At 43.6% G+C, this 23170-nt stretch overlaps 1 protein-coding gene across 1 annotated transcript in view; it reads left to right on the top strand.

Annotated features, from left to right (window-relative positions):
- Positions 1-23170, top strand: part of LOXHD1 (lipoxygenase homology PLAT domains 1) — a 264458-nt gene that overhangs the window by 95430 nt on the left and 145858 nt on the right. Inside the window, exons 10-12 of the mRNA XM_067545371.1 lie at positions 15852-15950; positions 18176-18324; positions 21273-21396. Coding sequence (XP_067401472.1) covers positions 15852-15950; positions 18176-18324; positions 21273-21396 — 372 coding nt within the window. The remainder of the gene's footprint in view (positions 1-15851; positions 15951-18175; positions 18325-21272; positions 21397-23170) is intronic.

Raw genomic sequence — 23170 nt, 5'->3', positions numbered from 1 at the left:
ACACCGGCTCTCGGATACCTGGGAGTGAACATGTATGATATCGTTATTGAACTGGTGCCTGTTTTGCAGAGTGTTTTAAGCTAATGATGTTGAAATCAGGCCAGCACAGCTTGCAAACCAGACATGTACTCCCAAGCTGATAGTGTGTGTGCCAGGCAGTGACATACAGTGTACGTAACGTGAGTAGGGATGTGACCTGGTAGCAAGATGTGAAAGTTGAACCTGCAAACTAACCAGCAGGTTGTGTACGTCAGGAGTTCACCTCCAACTGCTAATGGGCAGGTTGAACTTCCCCTGCCCACCCTGTGAGTATGACACTACAGTCTAATTGTGGACATGGAGACTGAACTAGCCTCTCCTCCTTAGGCCTGGCTTTGAGGAAAGAGCAAAGGCAGATTGGTTGGGCTGTGGTTGGGGGAAGCTTGTGCTTCTGTTACCTACCGTATCTCTTCAGCAGATAAGCAATGGACTTCTTGCTCCAAATGCTGTCAATCAGGCCTTTGTGCCTCAGTTTCCACATATGCAGCCCAATATGCCGATAGCCTTCTTGGCAATGAGGGTACACTTTCATAAAGTGCTTTGAAATCCTCCAGAGGTAGGTGCTTGTGAGGGGGTATATGAACCCCACAATGGCCAGGAAGGGCTAATGAGCTGCTGCAGTGTTGAACTCTTTCAGTGACTGAGCAGGAGGGCTAAGGCACACCCATAACTGATGGGTGTGGAAGATTCCATTGGGGAAACTGAGGCAGGGCTGCGGCAGTGCCATGCTATGCCTTGAGGGTCGTGCACAGATGACACCTCCCACACAATGCTATTTAAGTGCGAATTATTAGTGTTCTTATAGTTGCTAGGGTTCCATCAGAAGTTACTTGATGGAGAAAATACTTCATATTACTAAGGCCGTAACACTGATTGTTCTTGCACTGTGTTTTTAAAGATTTTCGTCCTACTCATGAGCTGTGTCCTTCATACATGAAAGAAATATGAAACATCCTTTAACGCTCAAAAGTTAGTGTGTGCACAATGAATGTGCTCTTTTAAAAAAGGCACGTGGGAGTCATTTATCAGAGCAGGACCCTCCAGGGTTCGAATGAGACAATGTCTGGAGGCACTCAGCCAAAAATCCACCCAATGACTACATGCCGCCCATTGGGACCGTGTGCTCTGATATGTTTTGCTGCTTCTTTATTCCATTTCATCTGTGAAATAGAAGCGTTTGTGATACTTTAGAGCAGTGTTTGTACTGGTGACCCCCTTTGGATTTAAAAAAAAAAATTGCAACCTCCCGCCCTCACTAAGACTTGAAAAAATTGTGAGCCCCCCACCTTAAATATCATGACATAAATTAGCAATAATCCTGGGCTAGTGTTAAGGGGTGGCCAGGCAATTGCCGGAGGCCCCACAAAGCTAAGTTACATGCTTCAGCCCTGGGTGGAGGGGCTTGGGCTAGGGCTTGAAGCATATAACTTAACTTTGCAGGACCCCCTGTGACATGGGGCCCTGGGCAGTTGCCCTCTTTCCCACCCCGTAATGCCGGCCCTGCACTCGCGACCCCCCCAGGTTGAGAAACACTGATTTAGAGGGATTGGAAGGAGGTAACATATGGTTGAAAGCAGTGCTCAATCCAAGAGAGATCCCTCAAGGGCAAACAAAAACTGCTCAAGCTGTTTCTCAGTGGATCCTTCAAACCACACAACCACGTCTTTGAGTCCATCATTGTTCCTTTTTGGGGCAGCTGATTCAAATGTAAGTGTGTGATTTCCTGCACCTCTCTGCTTATGCTGACTTACACAGTCAACAGGGCTAGAAAGGACTCTCAGGCCAGACTGGTGTAAATCAGCACCGCTCCACTGAAGTCACTGGAGCAATCTTGATTTTCACCAGCTGATGAGCTAGCCTCACGTGCTTATCAATCTGATGAAGTGATTTCATATTCTGTACTGGTCAACGGCACTGTGTTTGGTACTGTACATACAGGAGGGATGTAAATAACTGGGTTCTTGACCCAAGGAGCTTGCATAGTTACAAGAAGAGAGGCAGTAGAAATTTCTGCAGAAATATTTGCCATCATGTCATCTATTTAGCTTATTTTTATCTACTAGAAAATAATCCTTTGAAATTCTGCAGCCTGTAAATGACACAATTGGCCGGATGAACTCAGGGAGCTGGATCTAGTCCAGAGACGAGAAAAGCAAAGGAAGGATTGGATGCCTTCCAGGCACTAGGTATGAATTTGTAACAGAAGAGGACGAGTTCAGCCATCTTAGGTTGCAGTTCCCCTTGAACCATAATTAATGAAAGATAAGCATTCACAGGCTGCTGAGGTGACCTGTCAACCAGTCAAACACGAATGTAAATGTATCTGAATTCATTTAGCTCCATCTGAATCATGGTGCTCTGAAATGAGATTGTGATATGATTTTCCTTGTAGGCACAAGATGTTTGCCCTAAGAGCCTTTTTTTTTAAATCTCAAATGGATTAGACTGATACATTTAATCCTGGCAAACTGGTATTTTCCAGGCTACTAGGCAAATGAATAATTATGGGCACAGGTGATGTTGTGTTTCTGTGTGTGTGTGTAGCTAAAGATTAGTTATTCCCTATGAAAGCCACATTCTGATTGGCAGAGTACCAGACAGGCATTCTTGTCTCCGATATATTTCCAGATTCCTTCTGTTCTTCTTTCTTTTATCATTGGGAGCCTTAAGTCCTTCTTTGTGAATGTTTTAGGCTCAGATGCTGGAGACAGAGCTTTCTTGCTCCTCTCTCCACCTACAATTGCTGTATTGACCTGATACATTCTTCTGTGGTATACAGACTCCCTTCCTTTTTCTCCACTCCTTTTCACACACCATATTCAACTGAATCCCTCCTATGGTCTTCGTCTGGAGATCCCCATCACCTTTCAGTATTGACGGTTTATTTTTCAGTCATGAAATACATAGGTGACTGCGAAGAAGTGCAGGTTTTCTGTGGCTTGTATGGGATCTGGACTGTAGGAAACAATGCATTTTGATGGGGAGACTTCCTTTATTTTTGCAGAGTCTCAGGCTATGTCTACACTAATGTCGGTATAACTTATGTTGCTCGGGAGTGTGACTAAGCCACCCCTGAGCAACCTACGTTTCATTGACGTACGCGCCAATGTGGACAGCGCTATGTCGGTGGGAGAGCTTCTCCCGCCCACACAGCTACTGCTGCTCATTGGGGGTGGTTTAATTATGTCGATAGAAAGCTCTCTCCTGTTGGCATAGAGTGGATACACAGGCGATCTTACAGCAGTGCAGCTGCATTGGTACAGAGAACATGTTACATTTGATATGTCTGCCAGAACGTCTTCTTTCTACTCTCCCGGCTTCCTGATCTGTACACACAGCACCATATGCCCATGGTCCCTGGACAATTATGGTGCCACAAGTTCTTATTTACCCAAATGCTGCTATTGGTGGCCTGGATTAATTTACAGCATAGATATTAATTACAAGGAAGGGATATTGTTCAACCTTTTGTTGTTCCTTTCCCTTTGTGAATTGTCAGTTACATGACAGCAACTGAACCTTTGCACAAGGAGCCTTATCTAAACTGAAGTCAGTGGGAGACTTTCCATTGGTGTCAATGACTTTGAACCAAACCCTCATTAGGAAAGAAAATTGCTGCCAATTTTAAGGGGATTGAGAATAGTAACATTGGGACATAATGCACTGCTCCAGGCGCACTGCTAAAGCACCAGTGTTTGGAGCACTTTTTGACTGAGGTTAAGCATTGCCAAACAAAAGGTGGAAGCACCTTCGCTGCCCAGCCTGCACTCGGCCTCTGAGGTGGCAGGAGCTCTCCCCTTGCTTTGGACCTATCCCCATGGCTGATGTTCTTTTCCCTGTTTAGATGAAGCTCATAGCAACATTGGCAGGCTCTGGAAAAACCTGTGTCTAGACCTCCTCAGCTGGATGGAGGAGCCATCTGGTTCCTAGTGTGTCCACATCAAAAAAATCAGCACCAGCTTTGGGACCAGTTGGCTCCTTGTTGGCAGAATGAATGGAAAACCAACAACTGAATTGTCACAGATATTGAACTGCCTTGTCATACTTCAGAGGTGTCCATGTAGGTCAGGACTGAGAAATATTGGCAGGGAGTGAGAAGAAGCTTATACTGTTATTGTCTGCTGTACCTACTCTATGGTTTAATGGTCTTCATGCTCCAAGGATGTCAACCTTTTGGCAGCACTAAATTCACTGAGGTTTTGTCTAGATGAAGAAAAGTGATTGGGATTTGCTAACATGATAGCATAACCTTTCCCCTTATGAAGCCACGGGTTAATAATTTTATCCTCAGTTTAGCTGGTCGAGGTCTGCCCTAGGCTTTCTACCATGTAACTTCTAGCCTGCCTGAACACTAGGGAAAAGGTTGTGGTTAGGCCGGGGTTATCTAGTGCATGTTAGCTGACCATGACCTAACCCAGACCTCTTTTCCTAATCTAGATTAATCCTGTAAGAACATTCTTTTACAAAGAGAAAACAAGGAAACCAATTTTCAAAAGGGCCTTTTACTTTTCTAAGCCTTAGGACCAATAAAGAAGCAAAAGCACCTGGAAATAAATTTATAGTTTAAGTTAATGCTGATTTATAGATCGTAAAGTTTTCATAAAATCCTGCCAATTTGGCTATTGTGATTGTGTTCAGAACCAAAGACTCATTTTCAGTTGGCTCCTCGGCTGTTAACACTCCAAAGTTGTTAAAGATCAAACACAATGGGCTATAAACATTGTGGATAACAGTTTATGCAAACCCTGACAATGCTGCATATTTAGAATAGGACAAAACTATGACTGTACCCCGTGTGTGAGCTCAAACCATCTAACTGTTCCATTCACTTAATTAGTGATAATTCTTTCTTTGGGAAAAGTTTAATCTTATCCATCTTATAAATTATAAATGTGGTTACAATGGAGCTGCATTATGCTTCAGAAATCTAAAGGGCTATTGGGCAAACATGTCATTCTTCTTGTTAGGAAGCAGATGTAATGCATTGTTCATCAGAAACTTGAGGGAGGAATCAGCCAGCATAATTTTGTGTATATATTATCCTCAACGTTTAAAGTGCCATGAGTTGTTCATTGATTTAGATTATTTATTTATTTATTTATTTGGCAAAAATTGAACATTGTATCTATGCTATGTCTAAGTAATACAGCTAACAAAGTTGCCGTCCTTAAAAGAGCATAACTTTAATTGAATGGTTATGAATGGGGTGTAGTGACAAACCCTGAGTGGGTTTCTGTGTGTAAGCAATCTGCTTAAAACAATGTTGCCAGTATTCCTGTAATAGTAAAGTATTGAGTTCAACTGACCAAACTGAATATTGACGTGGGTCTGTTGCTTCTTCACATGCTTTCATAGCCACTTGCTGGTACGCTGTTGTGTAGAGTGAGGGAGTGAGATCAACCAGGGAGAGAGAGAGTGAGTCCCTCAACAATCAGAGGAAAACGAAGACGATGATCCGTAGGACCACAGAATACAGTTTCTTCAAATTTTATTGGAATTTATCTACAAAAAGAGACCAAATCACTGAGAACTTGTTTGTCTGGGATGTATATCTATATATGGAAGATTAACATGTGTTAGATAATCTGTGAGTGTTTGAGTTGAGTCTAGACACAATCTGCGCTATTCAGAGACTAACTATGAGGATTGCTTGTTTTAGTTTTTGCTACGAGGAAGCATAGGATAAGACTTCACAACTAACTTCTGTTATGTTTTAATATTAGCTCAGGTGAGGAATTATGAGTTCTTGACACAGTTCGGGCTCAGTTCAGCAAAGGACTTAAGCATGTGCTTAACTTTAAGCATGCGCTCAAATCCATCCTGATTCAATGGGACTTAAGCACATGCTCAAGTGCTTTGCTGAACCAGGACTTAAATATCTTAAATTGTGGCCAATATTTCTTAATAATAGGCACAGTGCTTCAAGCAATGGTATAGCAAAGCTCTTTGGATTTGGACTTGGGATACAAATTGGGGAGATCCTGCTAGATTTTTGGCCTGATTTTGCAAGCCCTCTTTATGCAGAATTCCCATTGAGTTTAATGGGAGTTTTGCACTACTAGGATTGCTGGATTGGGACTTTGAGTGAGGCTGAACCAATGAAAATTTATGAGAATCTTTGAAACCTGTGAGAATTAAGAAAAACTAAAGGAACTCAACCCAATACACCAGTGCTTCATCTGTAGATTGTTTCCAATGAACTGTTTAGCAGGAATGTCCCTATTGGGTTCCATATATACTCAGCGTTTTGATGGAGATGAAGTGGGTGAGGTAATATCTTTTATTGGACCAACTTCTGTGGATCAACATAAATTAATTCAATAAAAGATAATACCTCACCTACCTTGTCTCTTTCATATTCTGGGGCCAACATGGGACCAGCAAAAACACCACAAAAACATTTTGATGCACATTTTAATTTCATACTGAGGCCACACTGGTTAGTTAATCTTGTGGTGTCTGGGCTGCACAATGCTGAAATGAACAGCTGAATTAAACACAGGAGGGCATTGGGAAAAGGAGAATAATCATATTATTCGAAGAAGGAAACAATCATTTTCCTTTTTCCCACTGGTATGTTTTGTTGCATAACAATCATCTCGATTACTCTGGAGCATTCTCATAGCAAAAAAATTTGAGACCAATTAGCTTTGTTTCAGGATTGCTTCAGACGTAGCAGCTGTTTCGAAATGTGTGTGCTGCGAACACTGGAAAGGCTCTCTGGAGTTTCTTCCCTCTGCATTTTGATAGAGTTATAGTCTCCACTTGTGGTCAAATTCAGTTAATATGAAAGCATCATGGAGCTCTTCCTAAACATCCCCTGTCTCCAAATGCTCCTGCACCTCCTGCGATTACACATGCCGTCTGAATTCCCAATTCAAATATTCAGTTGGAGAAGCTATTCAGACTATGAAAGCGGCAGTTCGTTACAAAGGATAGTCGTCAATTACTCTTGACAGGAATTAATTAATCTGAGGCACAGAAATGACCTGCTGATCTGATGAATTCCACATTTTTCTTGGGGAGGACGGGGGCAAAAGACCTTTTATTGGACAGTGTGCAATGCTGTTATGCAGGAAAAAGCCCAGCATCTCTCTTTCTGGGAGAGTGAGCTGTTGAGCCCAAGGGTAGTCTTTCCCTTAACTTTAATGGGAATTGTTCTGGGTTCTTGTCGTCTGTCTCACACCACCCGTTGCAGGGCCCCTAGCATTTGTAGTAAGCAGGGAACAATTACCACCCTCCTTTCACAGTAAGTTACTGAGGCACAGAGGATGGGATTCACAAAGGTGCTTAGTGACCTAAGCCCCCAGACTTAGGCACCAAAGTCTGGTTTTTAGGTGATCCATAAAGCCCCTGCTTGGCTGCCACCAAACCCTGTAGACACCTAAACTTACTTGGTATTTGTCTTAAAAGTTCCCTGGGCACCTACGTTTCTGCCTCTGAGTATGTCGTCACGCCTCTGCCTCACTTGCATATGAAGCCTGGTCTGGTCACCGTGCTCAGAGGCTGCCAGACTCCACACAAAACAGCCGAGGAGGTGGGAAGGGGTGGTAGCTAGCAGTCTCCACCTGTTGCCCAGTGGATAGTAACTTCATCTGGGATGTGGTGAATGCTGGTTTAAGTCCCCCATCTGCCGGCTAGGGATAAGGCATTAGAACAGCAATCAGCCACCTCTCAGGTGCAGTCCCCAACCCCGGGCTGTACGGTCATTCTCACTCTTTCTGTGGCCTGTTTAATATTTAATTATTGAATTAAAGTAGAATAACTTCAACAGAAGAGACGGCGGGAGTCCCACGTTAGAATATCCCAGAGCCCAGCGGTTAGCACACACATCTGAGAGGGGGCAGATCCCTGCTAAAATCCTTTCTCATCATCAGGCAGACGGGGGCATTTGAACTGGGGGCCTCAAACATCCCAGCTGAGAGCCCTAACTACTGTAAGCTAAAGGTGATAGGGGAGATCATCTTCTCGCCTTCCTCGCCTTTCTCCTCCCCCTGCTCTTTTCTGTAGATCTAGGCAGCCTCTGAGCCGGTTGGATCAGGGCCCACACACAAGTTAGGTGGCCAAATGCCCGTCTTCCCCCAGTTTGTTATGTGCTAGCAGAAAGAGGCACCTCCCTGCAGCCCAGACTTCGGCACCTATCTCTGAGAGAGGGCTGGGATTTAGCACATACCTCTTATCGCATCTCCCATTAGCTAGCGTAGGCAGCTCCCCAGTTAACATGAGTTGGCTTTTGTGGATCTCAGTCTAAAGCGTCTGTGTCTCTCCATTCATGGCACAGGGAGCCTACTTACCTCACTCAGGCTTTGTGAATCGCAGTGCGTTCCTGTGACTTCTAGGCACCCGAAAGGTGTTGCATTGCTAAGTCCCTCTGTTAATCTGGGCCAGAGAGAGAAAGTGACTTTTTGAAGGTGACCTGAAGAATCTATGGCAAAGCTGGGAATGGAACCCCCATCACCTGAGTCACAGGCCAGTGCTTTGCTCACAAGACCATACTTCCTTCTTCCACTAGGCTGAATTAGTCTCCTTTTCAGACTGGTTATGATTCAATTTCTAGGGTTGCAATAAAGCTGCGGTGTCAGCAATTCAGAAGCAATAGGGCTGACTTTTTGCTGCACACTCCGCTGCGACTTTCAGTGGAGTATCAGTCACCGTCTTCCTCAGGGTGGGCATGCATTTTAAAAGCCTCCTCCCACGGCTGCATTTGTAAAATGGCATGGAAATGATTAGAACTCATCTAGCTAGGTAATCACAGTGCAGCCCAGAGTTAGGTCTCTGGCTTTTACCCAGCGTGTTACATATCACACAGCTGGACTGTTGCTTGATTGTTTGATGCCCTGCTGGTAACCTGCCACACTGTAGGTCACGCAAAAGGAAGCTAGTCGGAAATTTAGAACAGAGAGATTTGCGGCGCACTGTGGGAGGTGGTAGCTTTAAGTAAGGGAGCATGATCCTCCCTGCTCATTGCGGTAAATGAGTTTGGCAGCACATGCTTGAGGGCACCATCTAGTGGCTGAAATAAGCTTAGCCAAAAATAGAGCCCCTGCCCCCTACACCTCCAGCCCTTTCTATTAAAAAATTGTACTGATGAGATTCCCTCTTATGGACTTTCAGGAGACAGACATCATACATCCAATGAGTAACTGACAGCTAAATGAACTGTACAATTCATGGAAAAGTGTGACATAGCTGAGAGGGCATCTGGTGATCATCAATTTGCAAGTGGAAGGAGGGACTGAGTTGAAGCTGAAAGGAAAATAACAAAGTGTTTTCAAATTTCTGAACAGACCGGGATGTATCCATAAGTTGTCCGCAGTCATGGGTGCCTGGAAATAAGAATAATTTAGAACAAGTAGGGATGCTATGGAGTTACTAAATGGAAATGTATTATTTGTTTGTATTACAGTCGGGCTGAAAAGCCCCAGCCAAGATTAAGGCTTAATTGCGTTTAGTGCAGGACATATTCCATAGTAAAGAACAGTTCCTGCTCCAAAGAGGATACATTTTAACTAGACAAGAGGGGGAAAAGGCAGATTTTTATCCTCATCTTACACATGGAGACCTGATTCCCAGAGAGAGAGAGATGACTTACCCAGGGTTATATAGGAGGTCTGTGGAATAGCTGGGAATTAAGATGGTGCCACAGACTCACGCATCTCCTACTTCACAACAGAACAAACCTTAAACCTGTTAATGCTAGAAAACTGAATCTGGCACCAAGTGGAATTATCCGTCAGTTCACTTGGTTGTTGATAGCTGCACCGGAGTTTGTTAGGAAGATAAAAGGCAATAAAACGTTTGACTACAACACCTCCTGTTTCTTCAATACACGTAGGGCCATCTCAGTTAGTGCCAGCCCATTACTTTCCAGAGATAGCATCCACGTAACACCTCTCAAATTCCTTCCTGGGGACTGCTTTAGTAGTGCCACTTTGCTAGATGAGGTGTGTCGGTGGAAGCCGGAATGTCACGGAGTGCACAGCATACGTGTTTGTACGGAAAAGGATGAGGATGGTAGATGTTGTACATGCGTAGTATGCATAGTATTGCAGGTTACACAGGCTGTGAAGTAGTTACTATGAAGATATAGGGACACCAGGAAATAGTTTTGTTGTGATCAGACAACACTCATTTCCCAGGTGAAAGCCCAACAACGGGGCTATTGGCTATTCTGGGGGGAGCGGGTCTCTTTCTCTGTCTCTCTCCTTGCTTTGTGCAAATCTTTGAAAGGTCTCATCTTCATTCCGATGTGGAACAAAAACAAATATTGAAATGTCTTCTTTCTTTTGTGAAACAGAATTCATGTTGTCTGGCCAGCTCTGAAAGTTAAGCACATGCATAAGTGTTTGCAAGACCAGGGCTGTAGCATTATAGTTCTGAAAGTGTTTTTCTTTACTATTTTAAAAATTCTTTTCTTCCTCCTCTGCTTGTGCAACACAGCACTTGGTCTTGCCAGCTTTTCCAACTATATGGTTGATCCATGAAGTAATTGCCTCAAATCTGCGTCCTAGAGATGTCAATGAAACCTTCAAGGCATCATATCTGGCAAGGATTTATATAATCATATCTCTCACTGACTGGTCCTGCTTCGGGGAAGTCAGTGTATAGCTGCTGTTTGCAAAAGTGGGTCAGCTCTGGCTGTGGCTTGAAGAAGTTCTCTCTGCTGTCTTTTTGGACCCTTATATTCTGATCCTGATCCTGTTAACTGCTCTGTACAGGTGTCACATTTTGAGGTGCAACCTAGATCAGTGAGAGGTTGTGCTATCGCTTGTCCTGAAACCCTAAGTGCCTTAAAATGCTCTGCTGCTATAGTTCCCTGTCTGGATGCTCTCAGTCAGCAGCCAACCATACACCGAGTGTCTGTGTGATAAGCCGCCCTGGTTCAGCAACTCCCTAGATAGCCCATTCCAGTGCTTCACCCCCTCCTAGTGAAAAAGGTTTTCCTAATATCCAACCTAGACCTCCCCCACTGCAACTTGAGACCATTGCTCCTAGTTCTGTCATCTGCTACTATTGAGAACAGCCTAGCTCCATCCTCCCTGGAATCCCCTTTCAGGTAGTTAAAGGCTGCTATCAAATCCCCCCTCATTCTTCTCTTCTGCAGACTAAACAAGCCTAGTTCCCTTAGCCTCTCCTCAGAAGTCATGTGCTCCAGCCCCCTAATCATTTTTGTTGCCCTCCGCTGGACTCTCTCCAGTTTGTCCACATCCTTTCTGTAGTGGGGGGCTCAAAACTGGACACAATACTCCAGATGTGGCCTCACCAGTGCCGAATAGAGGGGAATAATCACTTCCCTCAGTCTGCTGGCAATGCTCCTACTAAATCAGCCCAATATGCCACTAACCTTTTTGACAATAAGGGCACACTGTTGACTCATATCCAGCTTCTTGTCCATTGTAATCCCCAGGTCCTTTTCTGCAGAACTGCTGCCTAGCCAGTCAGTCCCCAGTCTGTAGCTGTGCATGGGATTCTTCTGTCCTACGTGAAGGTTCTGCACTTGTCCTTGTTGAATCTCATCAGATTTCTTTTGGCCCAATCCTCCAATGTGTCTAGCTCGCTTTGTATTCTATCTCTACCTTTCAGGGTATTTACCACTCCCCCCATCTTAGTGTGGTCTGCAAACTTGCTGAAGGTGCAATCCACCCCATCAAATCATTAATGAAAATGTTGAACAAAACCCGCCCCAGCACCGACCCTTGGGGCACTCTGCTTGTTACCGGCTGCCAACTAGACATCAAGCTGTTGATCACTACCCTTTGAGCCCAATGATCTAGCCAGCTTTCTATCCATCTTATGGTCCATTCATCCAACCCATACTTCTTTAACTTGCTGATAAGAATACTGTGAGAGACCATATCAAAGCCAGTCATCTCATCACAGAAAGCAATCAGGTTGGTCAAACATTACTTGCCCTTCGTGAATCCATGCTGACTGTTCCTGATCACCTTCCTCTCTTCCAAGTGTCTCAAAATGGATTCCTTGAGGACCTGCTCCATGATTTTTCCAGGGACTGAGGTGAGGGTGACCAGTTTGTAATTCCCTGGATCTTCCTCCTTCCCTTTTTTGAAGATGGGCACTATATTTGCCTTTTTCCCAATCATCCGGGACTTCCCCCAGTCGCCACAAATTTTCAAAGATAATGGCTAATTGCTCTGCAATCACATCAGCCAACTCCCTCGGTACCCTCGGATGCATTGCATCTGGCTCCATGGACTTGTGCATGTCCAGCCTTTCTAAATAGTCCTGAAACTGTTCTTTCAGCACTGAAGGCTGCTCACCTCTTCCCCATTCTGTGCTGCCCAGTGAAGTAATCTGGGAGCTGACCTTGTATGTGAAGACAGAGGCAAAAAAAGCATTGAGTACTTCAGTTTTTCCCACATCTGTCACTAGGTTGCCTCCCCCATTCTGTAAGGGGTCCATACTTTCCCTGACCTTCCTCTTGTTGCTAACATACCTGTAGAAATCCTTCTTGTTACTCTTCATGTCCCTTGCTAGCTGCAACTCCAGTTGTGATTTGGCCTTCCTGATTTCACCCCTGCATTCTCAAGCAGTATTTTTATACTCCTCCCTGGTCTTCTGAGCAAGCTTCCACTTCTTGTAAGCTTCTTTTTGTGTTTAAGCTCACTGAAGGCTTCTTTGTTAAGCCAAGCTGGTTGCCTGCCATATTTGCTATTCTTTCTGCACATCGGGATGGTTTGTTCCTGTGCTCTCAATAAGTTTTCTTTAAAATACAGCCAGCTCTCTTGGATTCCTTTCCTTCTCATATTAGCCTCCCAACGGATCCTGCCCATTAGCTCCCTGAGGGAGTCAAAGTCTGCTTTTCTGAAGTCCAGAGTCCGTATTCTGCTGTTCTCCTTTCTTCCTTTTTGTCAGGATCCTGAACTCGACCATCTCATGGTCACTGCTGCCCAGGTTATCACCCACTTGTACTTCCTCGACCAATTCTTCCCTGTTTGTGAGCAGCAGGTCAAGAGGAGCACGGCCCCTAGTTGGTTCTTCCAGCACTTGCACCAGGAAGTTGTCCACAACACTCTCCAAAAACTTCCTGGATTGCCTGTGTACTGCTGTATTGTTCTCCCAGCAGATGTCAGGGTGACTGACGTCCCCCATGAGAACCAGGTCCTGTGATCTGGAAACTTTCACTATTTGTCTGAAGAAAGCCTCGTCTACCTCATCCTCCTGGTCTGGTGGTCTATAACAGACACCCACCATGACATCACCCTTGTTGCTCTCACCTCTAAACTTAACCCAGAAACTCTCAACGGGCTTTTCTCCAGTGTCATACTGGAGCTCTGAGCAATCATACTGTTATTGTCACATTGTTATTAATGTTATTGATTTTTCCATTGTTACCTTACATGATGCACGTTAGATACAGAATATGACGTAAGTGAATTGGGGTACACTGAACTGGTCAGGCAAACTTAAACTCACTGCCTGGTACCGGAGCCCCTTCTCTTCTGCACCGGGATTCTCTTAGGGTCAGAGCATGTGTCCTGCTTCACCAGATTGGGTACTGAAGGCTTAATCCTATTGTTGATAGCACGTGGGCACAGCAGTCTGCCGGCAACATCAAAACTTTAAACTGTACCGACTCTGTCTTTGGCTATTAGACGTGAGAACTCTCAGGGGTCTGCATTTCCTGTTGTTGCTTTAGCTGTCCTGGCAAAAGTCTTCACGAATCACTGGGAGCCAGGCTCTTCCCCTTTATTTCTTCTTATTGATTATTTAGGGAATTTTGAATCATATTATTTTTTTGTGTGGTCACATATTTTCTGACAGGGGCTCTTTAGCTGTCAACTCGATTTTTAGTTTATTTAAAATATGAGCTATGGCAGGTACTATATATGCCCCCCACAAGTCCTTTGCCAAATTTGTAATTCTGCAGTTGCATTTTCCTCCATGTTCAATAAAAACTCATCAACACAGCTCAAAATGTGAATATTAAAGACTTGTGGCAAACTACCCAGGAGCAGTTAATAACCCAGGAAATATTTGACAAATAACATAAAATAACAAAAATGTACAAGAAATTGTAGGCTGGTTGTGGTGCGAGAGCCATTGGTGCATAAATTAGCTGCTGCATGTTGTTCACTCAGGTCTAAATATAAATGGAACTTGCCACCTGCTATAAAGAAAGACAAGTACTGCAACAATACAGTCAGTCGACTACCCTACGGTGGGATTTTTAACATTGCTCAACATTGTCCTAAATTTCCTCCCATTGAAGTTACTGGGTGTCTTGTCACTGATGTCAATGAAGCGGGGTTAGGCTAACCTTTTGATCAAGTCTGAAAAATCCCATCCACCCCCTTTTTTAAAGAGCGTGGGCAATGGAAATATTTGCGCTTGTTATTGACGTAAGTGATTTTCGGGCTCCTTAGTGCTACATTTGATACAGCGTTGCTGTTTAGCATTGCAATGTCAAAGATACTGTGCTTGATTCCTTCATTCACTTATGACTTTTTTATATTCTAGAAAGCAGCAGAATTTTTAAACTGGATGAGGTAGCAGGATGGGACCCCTCCAAGTCTTTGTGCTTCTTCTCTTGACTGATCTTTTTTCCAAATATTTGTTGTTGCTTGCCCTTGCTGGGTGTCTGCTAAGTTGCAAAGTTAGCTGCAGAGTAAAGTTCAGTTGGTTAGGTTACACGAATCATTGATGTTTCAGAAAAACAAGGCTAACATAACCTTGGCTGGTTTAATGGCCATGTGTCAGCATCAGAGTTTGTACCACTTGTGTCATTTGTTCAAACTTCCAGTAAAAAAGCCAAGAACTGAATGAAGCCAAGGGCTCTTCCTGCCCTCAGAGGTGGACCCCAAAACTCACTGAGATCTGCCAAGGGAAAAGACCTTCCAAGAATGGTTTGGACCCTTCCATGGGAGAGAAGACGGGCCAGTGGTTAGGGCTCTAGCCTGTGGGACACCTGGGTTCAGTTCCTTTCTGTGCCCCACACATTCTGTGTGAGCTTGGATAAGTCACTTAGTCTCTCTGTGCTTCAGTTCCCTATCTGCAAAATGGGAATAATAGCACTGCCCTGCCTCAGAGGGGAGTTACCAGGATAAATACATGAGAAACTGCAAGATGCTTGGTTAATACAATGATGGGGAGGATTATAAATACTCTAGATAGAATAAGTAGGAAGTATCAGATGTCTCTGTAGAACAGTTTCCTACCCCACAGAGGATTCCTTGCAGAATAGGGATTTTTTGCAAGGGGGGAGAGTTAATGCAAGGGAAGGGGGTGCACAGTACCCTCCAGCAGAGATCCACTCATGTTGTCACTCTTACTAGCAGCGGGATGGTATCAGTGTGTATTATTAATTTTGGTAAAGTTTTGGGGCAGTATTTCAATTTCCCTGTCCAGGCTTCGTTTTTTCTTTTTTTATCTAAACTTTCTTGTGTGCGTCTGTGTCCTGGCTCTCCCTATGGAGCCAGTGTTACAACAGCCAGGAGGCCCGTGTACTACACCAGGATCGTCCTACCCACATTGGATGAAACCCTGGCCCCCATGATTGTCATACACACCTTGGGTAAAATCCTGACCCCATTGAAGTCAATGGCAAAACTCCCACTGTCTTCAGTGATCCCAGTATTTCTTTCTTTGAGTCTGTTGCAATAGTTACCATAGCATTCTGTGTACTAACCACAGGGTCATCATTAGGAACAGTGGCTCCTAGCATCCCAGATTGTCCATGTGCTCTCAAGGCATATTGCAACACTGTGGCAGGTCTGGTGTATGTGAGTGTGCTTTATGTTGATCCGTGTCTTGTATTATTAATATGCTGGGCATTTCTCCCTATGTCTTTGCAGTTAACAAGTATGTGGTCAGAGTGTTTACTGGAGATATTAGCGGCAGTGGAACAGATGCTGATGTCTTCATCAATATCTTTGGGGAGAATGGAGACACAGGTATTCAAATGCAAATTGTTTCCTAAAATACTTTTCCTGTTTTGCCCCGAGAGAGCTGGTATCCGAACAAAAAACAGCACAATCTGGAAAAGGCAAAATGATTTAGCTCTATGAAAGGACAACAAATAGCCTATCTAGTTTAGGATTTTTCAGACCCATAATTTTCAGCAGGTGCAGCAGCCAAACAGCTGAAATGTGAACAAAGGTCACGCTTTTCTACCACTGCATCATCCAACATAAAAATTCCTGGTATAGACACAGGGGCGTAGACCAATGCAACAGGGAAACAATCCACTAAAAGATCTGATGTCAGTGTGATACCCGGACGTGAAGGGAGAGCAGAATGTTGGCAATCCCTTTTGTGAAACTGAGAGAAGAATTTTGTCTACACACATTATTTCAAACTTTAATTGTGGACTATGATTGAATCTCTGTCCATTTAAAGTGCTGATCATGTCACCATTGGTATCACATTTAATTCAAACCAGCTGAAAAGATACATCTATTTTTATTAAATAGAGGCTGTAGCAAAACATGAGAGTATGGACTTGATTATAGAGAACATTTGTTTCATTTATAAGATCAGATAAATAACTATAGATGGGCCCAAACCAAACCCCAGCATCCACCCATACAGAAAAGCCTTCAAGACTTCAATTTAAAAAAATGAAGTCTTTCCTATAGTTTAACTATCCTATATAGTTTAACAGAGAATGATATCATTTCTCTTGCATTCTATGGAATGGTTCATAAGCATCTGTTGAAAGGATTTCATTCACTTTTAAATTCTATAGGCTTTTAGAGTAATTAATATAGAATGCTGTTTTTTTTATCCCTGTTCAATTCTTTAACACTTTTCCATAAAAGCAAACGCCTCTAAATTCAGAAGCGTCCAAAATTCAAACTTGGATCTTAATTCTGCAAATAACTCCTCTCTTTATAGTGGTCTGGAGCAAAATCCAGGATCCAAATGCCCCTGAGCTTTGAGGTATTGGAAATCTGTGATTCTGAAGCTTATATCTATCCCTAAAAGTATTTTAAATGGTTAGATAGACTTTTAAAAGCAGAACTATTTGAAATGTTGCAATAGAAAAAATAGAAGAGCCATCCAGTTATGTATTTTTGGAAATTTTGGAGTGATGGAAGTAACTGTCATGGTGTCGTAGGGTGACCTCGCCTGGAGTACTCTCCTACACCTAGCCATGGTGTGACAGGTATGCCTGCCTCAGTTTCCCTTTCACACAGGTTCGCTTGCTTAAGTAGTACCCCTCCTTAGGGCCAGTTAATTACCAAAATACCGTGTATATAATGCCAGTTAAAAGTCTCACACATTATTTACTTCTCATACTCAGTGTACATAGTCCTTAAAACCCTGTTCTTCCCAATAGGAATCTCCCCAGCCTCTCTGTTGGGAGTCCTTCCATACCATATTTCAGTGTCCTCTGCCACACCTTCGTCACACCTCTCCTGTCCTTTTACCAGGACAGCCACCCCACCTCAGCCCTTCCAGGTGGAGTGCAGCCTCACTCTTCCTAGTAGGAACTTTCTGTGCCTTTCTGCTGGGAACCCTTCAGCCCTCTGGCTCCAGCTCAGAGATGTCAGCAGGTGAGTCTTTCTCTGCCTTCAGCCCTCTCCGGCCCTTGGCTCCAGCTCTCTGGCTTAAAAGCCAACAATCAACTCCCTCTGCTGTTCTCCTGCCTCCAGCCCTGGCCCTCAACCAGCAAACCCCACTTGCTGCTCTCCTGCCTTCAGCTTCCCCTAGGAATCCCTTACAGCTTCCTCCAGGGACCTTCTCCAGTCTTGTGGTCTCAGGCGGCTCCCACCTTCCCTTTTCCTGCTTGTGTCAAGCCTCTGACTCACCCAAACTCTCTTTCCTCTTGGGCCTAGGTGCCCTCTTTTAAGTTCAGTTGGAGTGAGCAGGTGAGTCACAGGTGCACTGGCCTTGCTCCCTCTTGAAGAGCCAGTGTCACCCTGTAACACACAGCACAGTGGGAATCCTGTTTTTTTGTGTGCTGAAGGGAAGGTGCTATCTCATTGGATTATAAAATTCCATGTCTTTATGTAGTATCCATACTGTACAGAAGCAGTGCTTTGGTACTGGTTGACTTGCTCATAATGGTAGCATTGCTAGACATAGATTTTTTTTAATGCATGAATATGTACTGATACCCTCACCAATTGTTTTTCCCATTTCGTTCATTTCCCTTGGATATTGTTGTGCTTAGGTGAGAGGAGATTGGACAATGACAAGGATAACTTTGAAAAGGGAGCCGAAGACAAGTTCACCCTTGATGCTCCAAATTTGGGAAAATTAAGGAAAATCACCATAGGCCATAATAACAAAGGTGGCTCCGCTGGCTGGTTCCTTGACAAGGTTAGTTATTCCATAGAAGACAATTAATCAGAGATGCAGTGGGACCAAAATGTCTAACTTTTCATCTACTCAGTGGTCCGATACCTCCAGACCCAAACATTCACTGTGAATTTGGTAGTTCAAGTTTCTTGTTACTCAGAAGAATGTGGGTCAAGCCTTCAACATTCAATGCTAATAACCACGCCAAAATCTTCTGAGATAATCGATGTTTAAAATTGTCCAAATGTGGTGGGTGTTAACGATGGGATGTGCAGGCGCTATAGCAGAAACTTCCCTTTCCTGCCCTCCCAGTGAATTCAGTCATGTCCTGCAACATTCTAGTTCTGAGCCTGTTCTAAATAGTTGGTCCAATAAAAAATATGACCTTATCTACCTTGTCTCTAATATCCCGGGACCGACATGTTTACGACAGAACTGCAAATATTCTAACTAGAGGTGCTCAAGCATATGACCAAACATGGAGACCAGGTTGTAACTGACTATTGACTTTTGACCTAAGTCAATGTTTGGGCCCTGGACTGCAGAAGCATAAGTTTAGTACGCTGCAGAGTCTTATAACTTGGCCAAATTTGGGTGGGATTTTCATGGGCACAGCAAAAGGTGCATTCCTGACACAACAACCACACATCCCTGGCTAACTGCATGCTCCTGCACCAAAGTATGGAGGCGCTAGAGTTTCCCCACAAAATGGTTGTAAGAATATTTTTTAAATGGCAAAATAAGGCATTTTTCCCCATTCTCTGAAAGAGCTGAACCATTTTTCTTGAAACTTCAAAGAGAAAGAATGAGCTTTTGTCAGACACGCAGCAGAGAATATTTCAGCCCAAACAGTTAAAATTTGGCAAAATTATAAGCAACTAAAAACATGGTCTTTTAATGGCAAGTGTCAGACAAGTTTAACTGTAGACATCCCTACTAATTCTGCCTATAAAATAAGTAAATAAATAATGCATGAATTCACCACAGCCTCCGCTGGTATTGATTTACACCAGTTGAGGATCTGACCCAGTATTTTTGAAGCCTAAATAACATGACTGTTTGGTACACTAAAAATGCAGGTGTTATCTCACTCTTTAGTGTGATTACTGTGGTCTAAACCAAAGTTTTCCATTTAAACTGCCCAGCGGGAACAGAGAAAATGAAGAACAAAGCCCTGGGGAATCCCTCTGATAAGTGGGAATAGACCACAGGAAAAGGAGCATCATTAGGCTATATAAATAGTCTCTGCATGACACAGACTTTAGACCCACTTAGTTTAGGTCAGCGGTGTCACAAACGCTGGGGAGGTGACAAGGAGCGGCCAAAAACCCATCCTCCCCTTTCCAGCAGTAATCAGTCAGATATTTGTGAACATAAACAAAGCAGATTCTGTGCTCTAAGCTTGACATGAAACCAAGCTGGAACATAAGCAGCCCCGAATTCAAAGATGCAGGGTAAAACATAACAGAGTTTGTCTTTCTCCTTGTGCTGCTTTTCCCAGTGTGTTCTATGACCTCGTAAAGAGAGCTTTGTCATGCCCAGACACACACATTAAACATCTCTGGTAGTTCCTCTCACACTTCCTGAGTTTTGGATGTTGCTGTCTAGTTGTTTATGCTCAGAGTGAGCTTGCCAGCTATAAATATAAAATGAAATGTGAATAAAGGGCTTAAAGAGAAGCATAAGAAAAATATTAGTGTATGAGAGGATTAGTCGATGAGCATTGAGCATTGCTATTATAGACACCCCCAGCCCATAGTGCCTTAATGGAGCACTGCTGCTGCCTGATTTCCAAGCCTGCATTGCCACCCAAATTCTGGAGACAAGCTCCATTTTCCAGGTTTCAGTATATGCTGTTAGAGTCGGAGGCAGCTGGCTCTACCAGCTACAACCAAAGTTTTAGATGAATTATAAGGGTTGGGAATCATTGGTGTCTGGATGTTGGAATAAATAATTCTCAGACACTCCCCCGCTGGCCTTTAAGGCAAGAACATGCTAGCCGGGAGAGCAAATCTTCTTTATCTAAGATGTTCACCAGCAACGTGATTGGAGAGTCAGATTTTTCACATCTAACAGAAAATCTGTTCTCCTCTAATGGCGTAAGGAAAGCTGCAGTGTTTTGGAACATAAGACATAGAAATTGTCAGACCTGAGCAGACTAAGGGTTTGTCTAGTTTAGCTTCCTGCCTCTGTAGTACCAGATGCTTCAGCAGAAGGTCAAGAAACTGCACATTGGTAAGAATGGACTGATCTGGCCACCCAGGGGAAGTTCTTTCCTTGGCTTATCACTGTAAAACATATTTAGTGGGCCTGAAAGCCAAGTGCTGCCTAATTAGCAGCTGTTTCTGCTATAGGTTCATTGCCCTGCATTGCAGAGGGAACTGTGCAGAACTGTGAAACGAGGAAGCTACCAGTTTAGTAATGAAGTAACTAAGTGAAATTCTCTGGCCTGTGTTATTCAGGACGTTGGACTAGATCAAATGCTCCCTTCTGGCCTTAAAATCTATGAAAAAAGATCTTTGAAAAAGGCATCATCATGGGGCTACCCATTTAGCTCTAAAAGTGATGAGAGAGAAGCAAGGCATCCCAGTCCCAAATAAGGCCATCCAGCCTAAGGATAGAGAGAAAGCAGCAAGCTGACTGTAGAGAGGAGTAAAGCAAGCCAGCCAGATGGTCCTGTTTTCAAAGGCAGCTGGACTCCCAAGGAGGGAGAAGATTCTGACAAAGTTCACTAGGCAAAATCACTAGATTAAAAGTTGATGTGTGAGCTGACTGGTTGAAACCTTCTGTCAGTCACAATTGTGGAGGGAACGGTTTCATCTGGGTCTCTGTTAAATGTATTTGAAGTCAGGTAAAACAGAATGTGCAACTCAAATGTTGCACCTCCCATGCGTTCTTTGATCTCTCCGTGTAACACGTTCTTTAGTTTTATTCTCATGTCCATCATAAACTGGCTTCTCTTCTCCTAGGTGATCATCGAAGACATTGGCAATAAATCTGTATACGAATTCCCAGTCGGTCGCTGGTTTGCATTGGATGAAGATGATGGGAAAATCCAGCGGGACATTCTTGTGGGCGGAAGTGAGGCCACAGGTAAAGGGAGTGGGCCTGATCCAAGGGTTGGAGTGAGGAGAATTGGGGAAGGAGCAAAGCCCAGATTTAAACAGTACTAAAATGAGATCCAGTAAGTGGAACTTGGGAAGTGAATGTCCAGCTCCAACATGGTCATAAGGGACAGGTCACCCACATAGCTGACTACTGTGTCAGAGTTGGAGAGGCAGATACAGAGAGGCAGAGTCCCCTCCTTCGTTGTCTTTGGACCATATGGATCTGTCCTTTGTGGAGCTCTCTCGCCATGCCCTGTACAGAAGTTAACATGTCTATGAGTTGTCATGAAGACCTGCTGTGGACCAGACGTCTCTGGCATTCCACGCCCCAGCTCACCAACCATAACAGATGCATGGCATGTCTGTTGACTTAGTCCTGAAGCACTTGCGTAAGCAGGCTCCAGGTTGATGGCTAATGGAGGAAGGATCCAGTGTATGTGTCAACATATCAACCGTCAACCTTCAGAATGTGGGTTACCAGTGCCAAATGGCTTAATTATTTATCTGAGTAACTGATGAAAAAGCTGCCAATGTGCTGCTCATTGATCAGTTTTATGGTTGATACTATTGTCTGGAAAGCACAATGTCCTTTTACAGCGCATTAGGTTCAGTTCCAAATTCTAATATCGACTTTATGATTGTCTAACTTAATTAGAACACAGACAAACAAATGCCTTGCCATTCTTTGAGGAAATCTGCGCATAAAGTCAGTACAGCAAGTTACTGCCAGGAAATGGGATCATTCTGATTCCGTTGTTGTTAGCATTGCCTGTATTTGTTTGTTAGTACGGAGATGAACATTTGGAGCATATTAATAACATTTCTGCATATTACAAAGGCTCTTAGCTGCATTTCATTATCTACAATCACTTGGGAGCTTAGAATTCTGTTCAGTGTGAAACTTACTCAGATGTAGAATTATGGTTTCATTATGCATGTTCTGCAAAATATGGACAGGAGCAAATAAAACAAAAGGTCTATCTTACAGCTAAAATACTTGTCCCCTTTAATAAAGGCATCTCTGATTCTGCTGCCATTCACAGAAAGTTAGAATTAATTCATTCAGTATGTAAATATTCTGTGCTCATAAGATTTGATAAAGATGCTCCACTTGCACAGAACATGCCTACGTACAAAGGTTAATGTAAACTTTAAAAAAGACATGACTGTTTATAAAAGACCAAGTTCTGAAGTCCCTACTTAGGCAAAAATTGCCATTGAAGTTTATGAATTATTTAACCTGAGTGGGGACTGCAGGGCTGGGCCCAAATTATTTATATGTGTACTTTGGGAACACTCTTATAGTAGTACGAATGTCTCCTTACTTATTAACAGAGGTTAGATCTGAACATATGTCTGGGAGCCAAGAGTGCATAACTTCTAATAATCCCAGCTCTGTCATTGACTCTCTCTGTGATGATGACGTCTCTGAGGCCCAAATTTTCAGATTTTTTTCAATGGACGTGGAAATTGCCATACTGGATCAGATCAATGGTTCTAGTCCAGTATCCTAGAGCTGATTTTCAGTGGCACTGAAGATCTATAGCTCCACTTCACTTCATTTGGAGTCTCTTGTTCTCAGCTGCTCTGAAAATCAGGCCGCTCTTATTTAGGTGCCTAGATATGGTCTAGGCACTTAACGTTAGGCACCAAAGTTTGACAATGCTGGTGTTGACAACTATGCCACTGTCTCCTAGCTGTTAAAGTGGGGTAATCTCTGTGCCTGCCTTGTGAAAGTTCACACAGAATGCTCTGAAGAT

This window comes from Emydura macquarii, unplaced genomic scaffold, assembly GCF_026122565.2.
Source record: "Emydura macquarii macquarii isolate MOO-44397 ecotype Brisbane River unplaced genomic scaffold, CSIRO-AGI_Emac_v2 contig_1045, whole genome shotgun sequence".
Classification (NCBI taxonomy): Eukaryota; Metazoa; Chordata; order Testudines; family Chelidae; genus Emydura; species Emydura macquarii.
The sequence above is the reverse complement of the archived record's forward strand: the minus strand, read 5'-3'. Positions and strand labels throughout refer to the sequence as shown.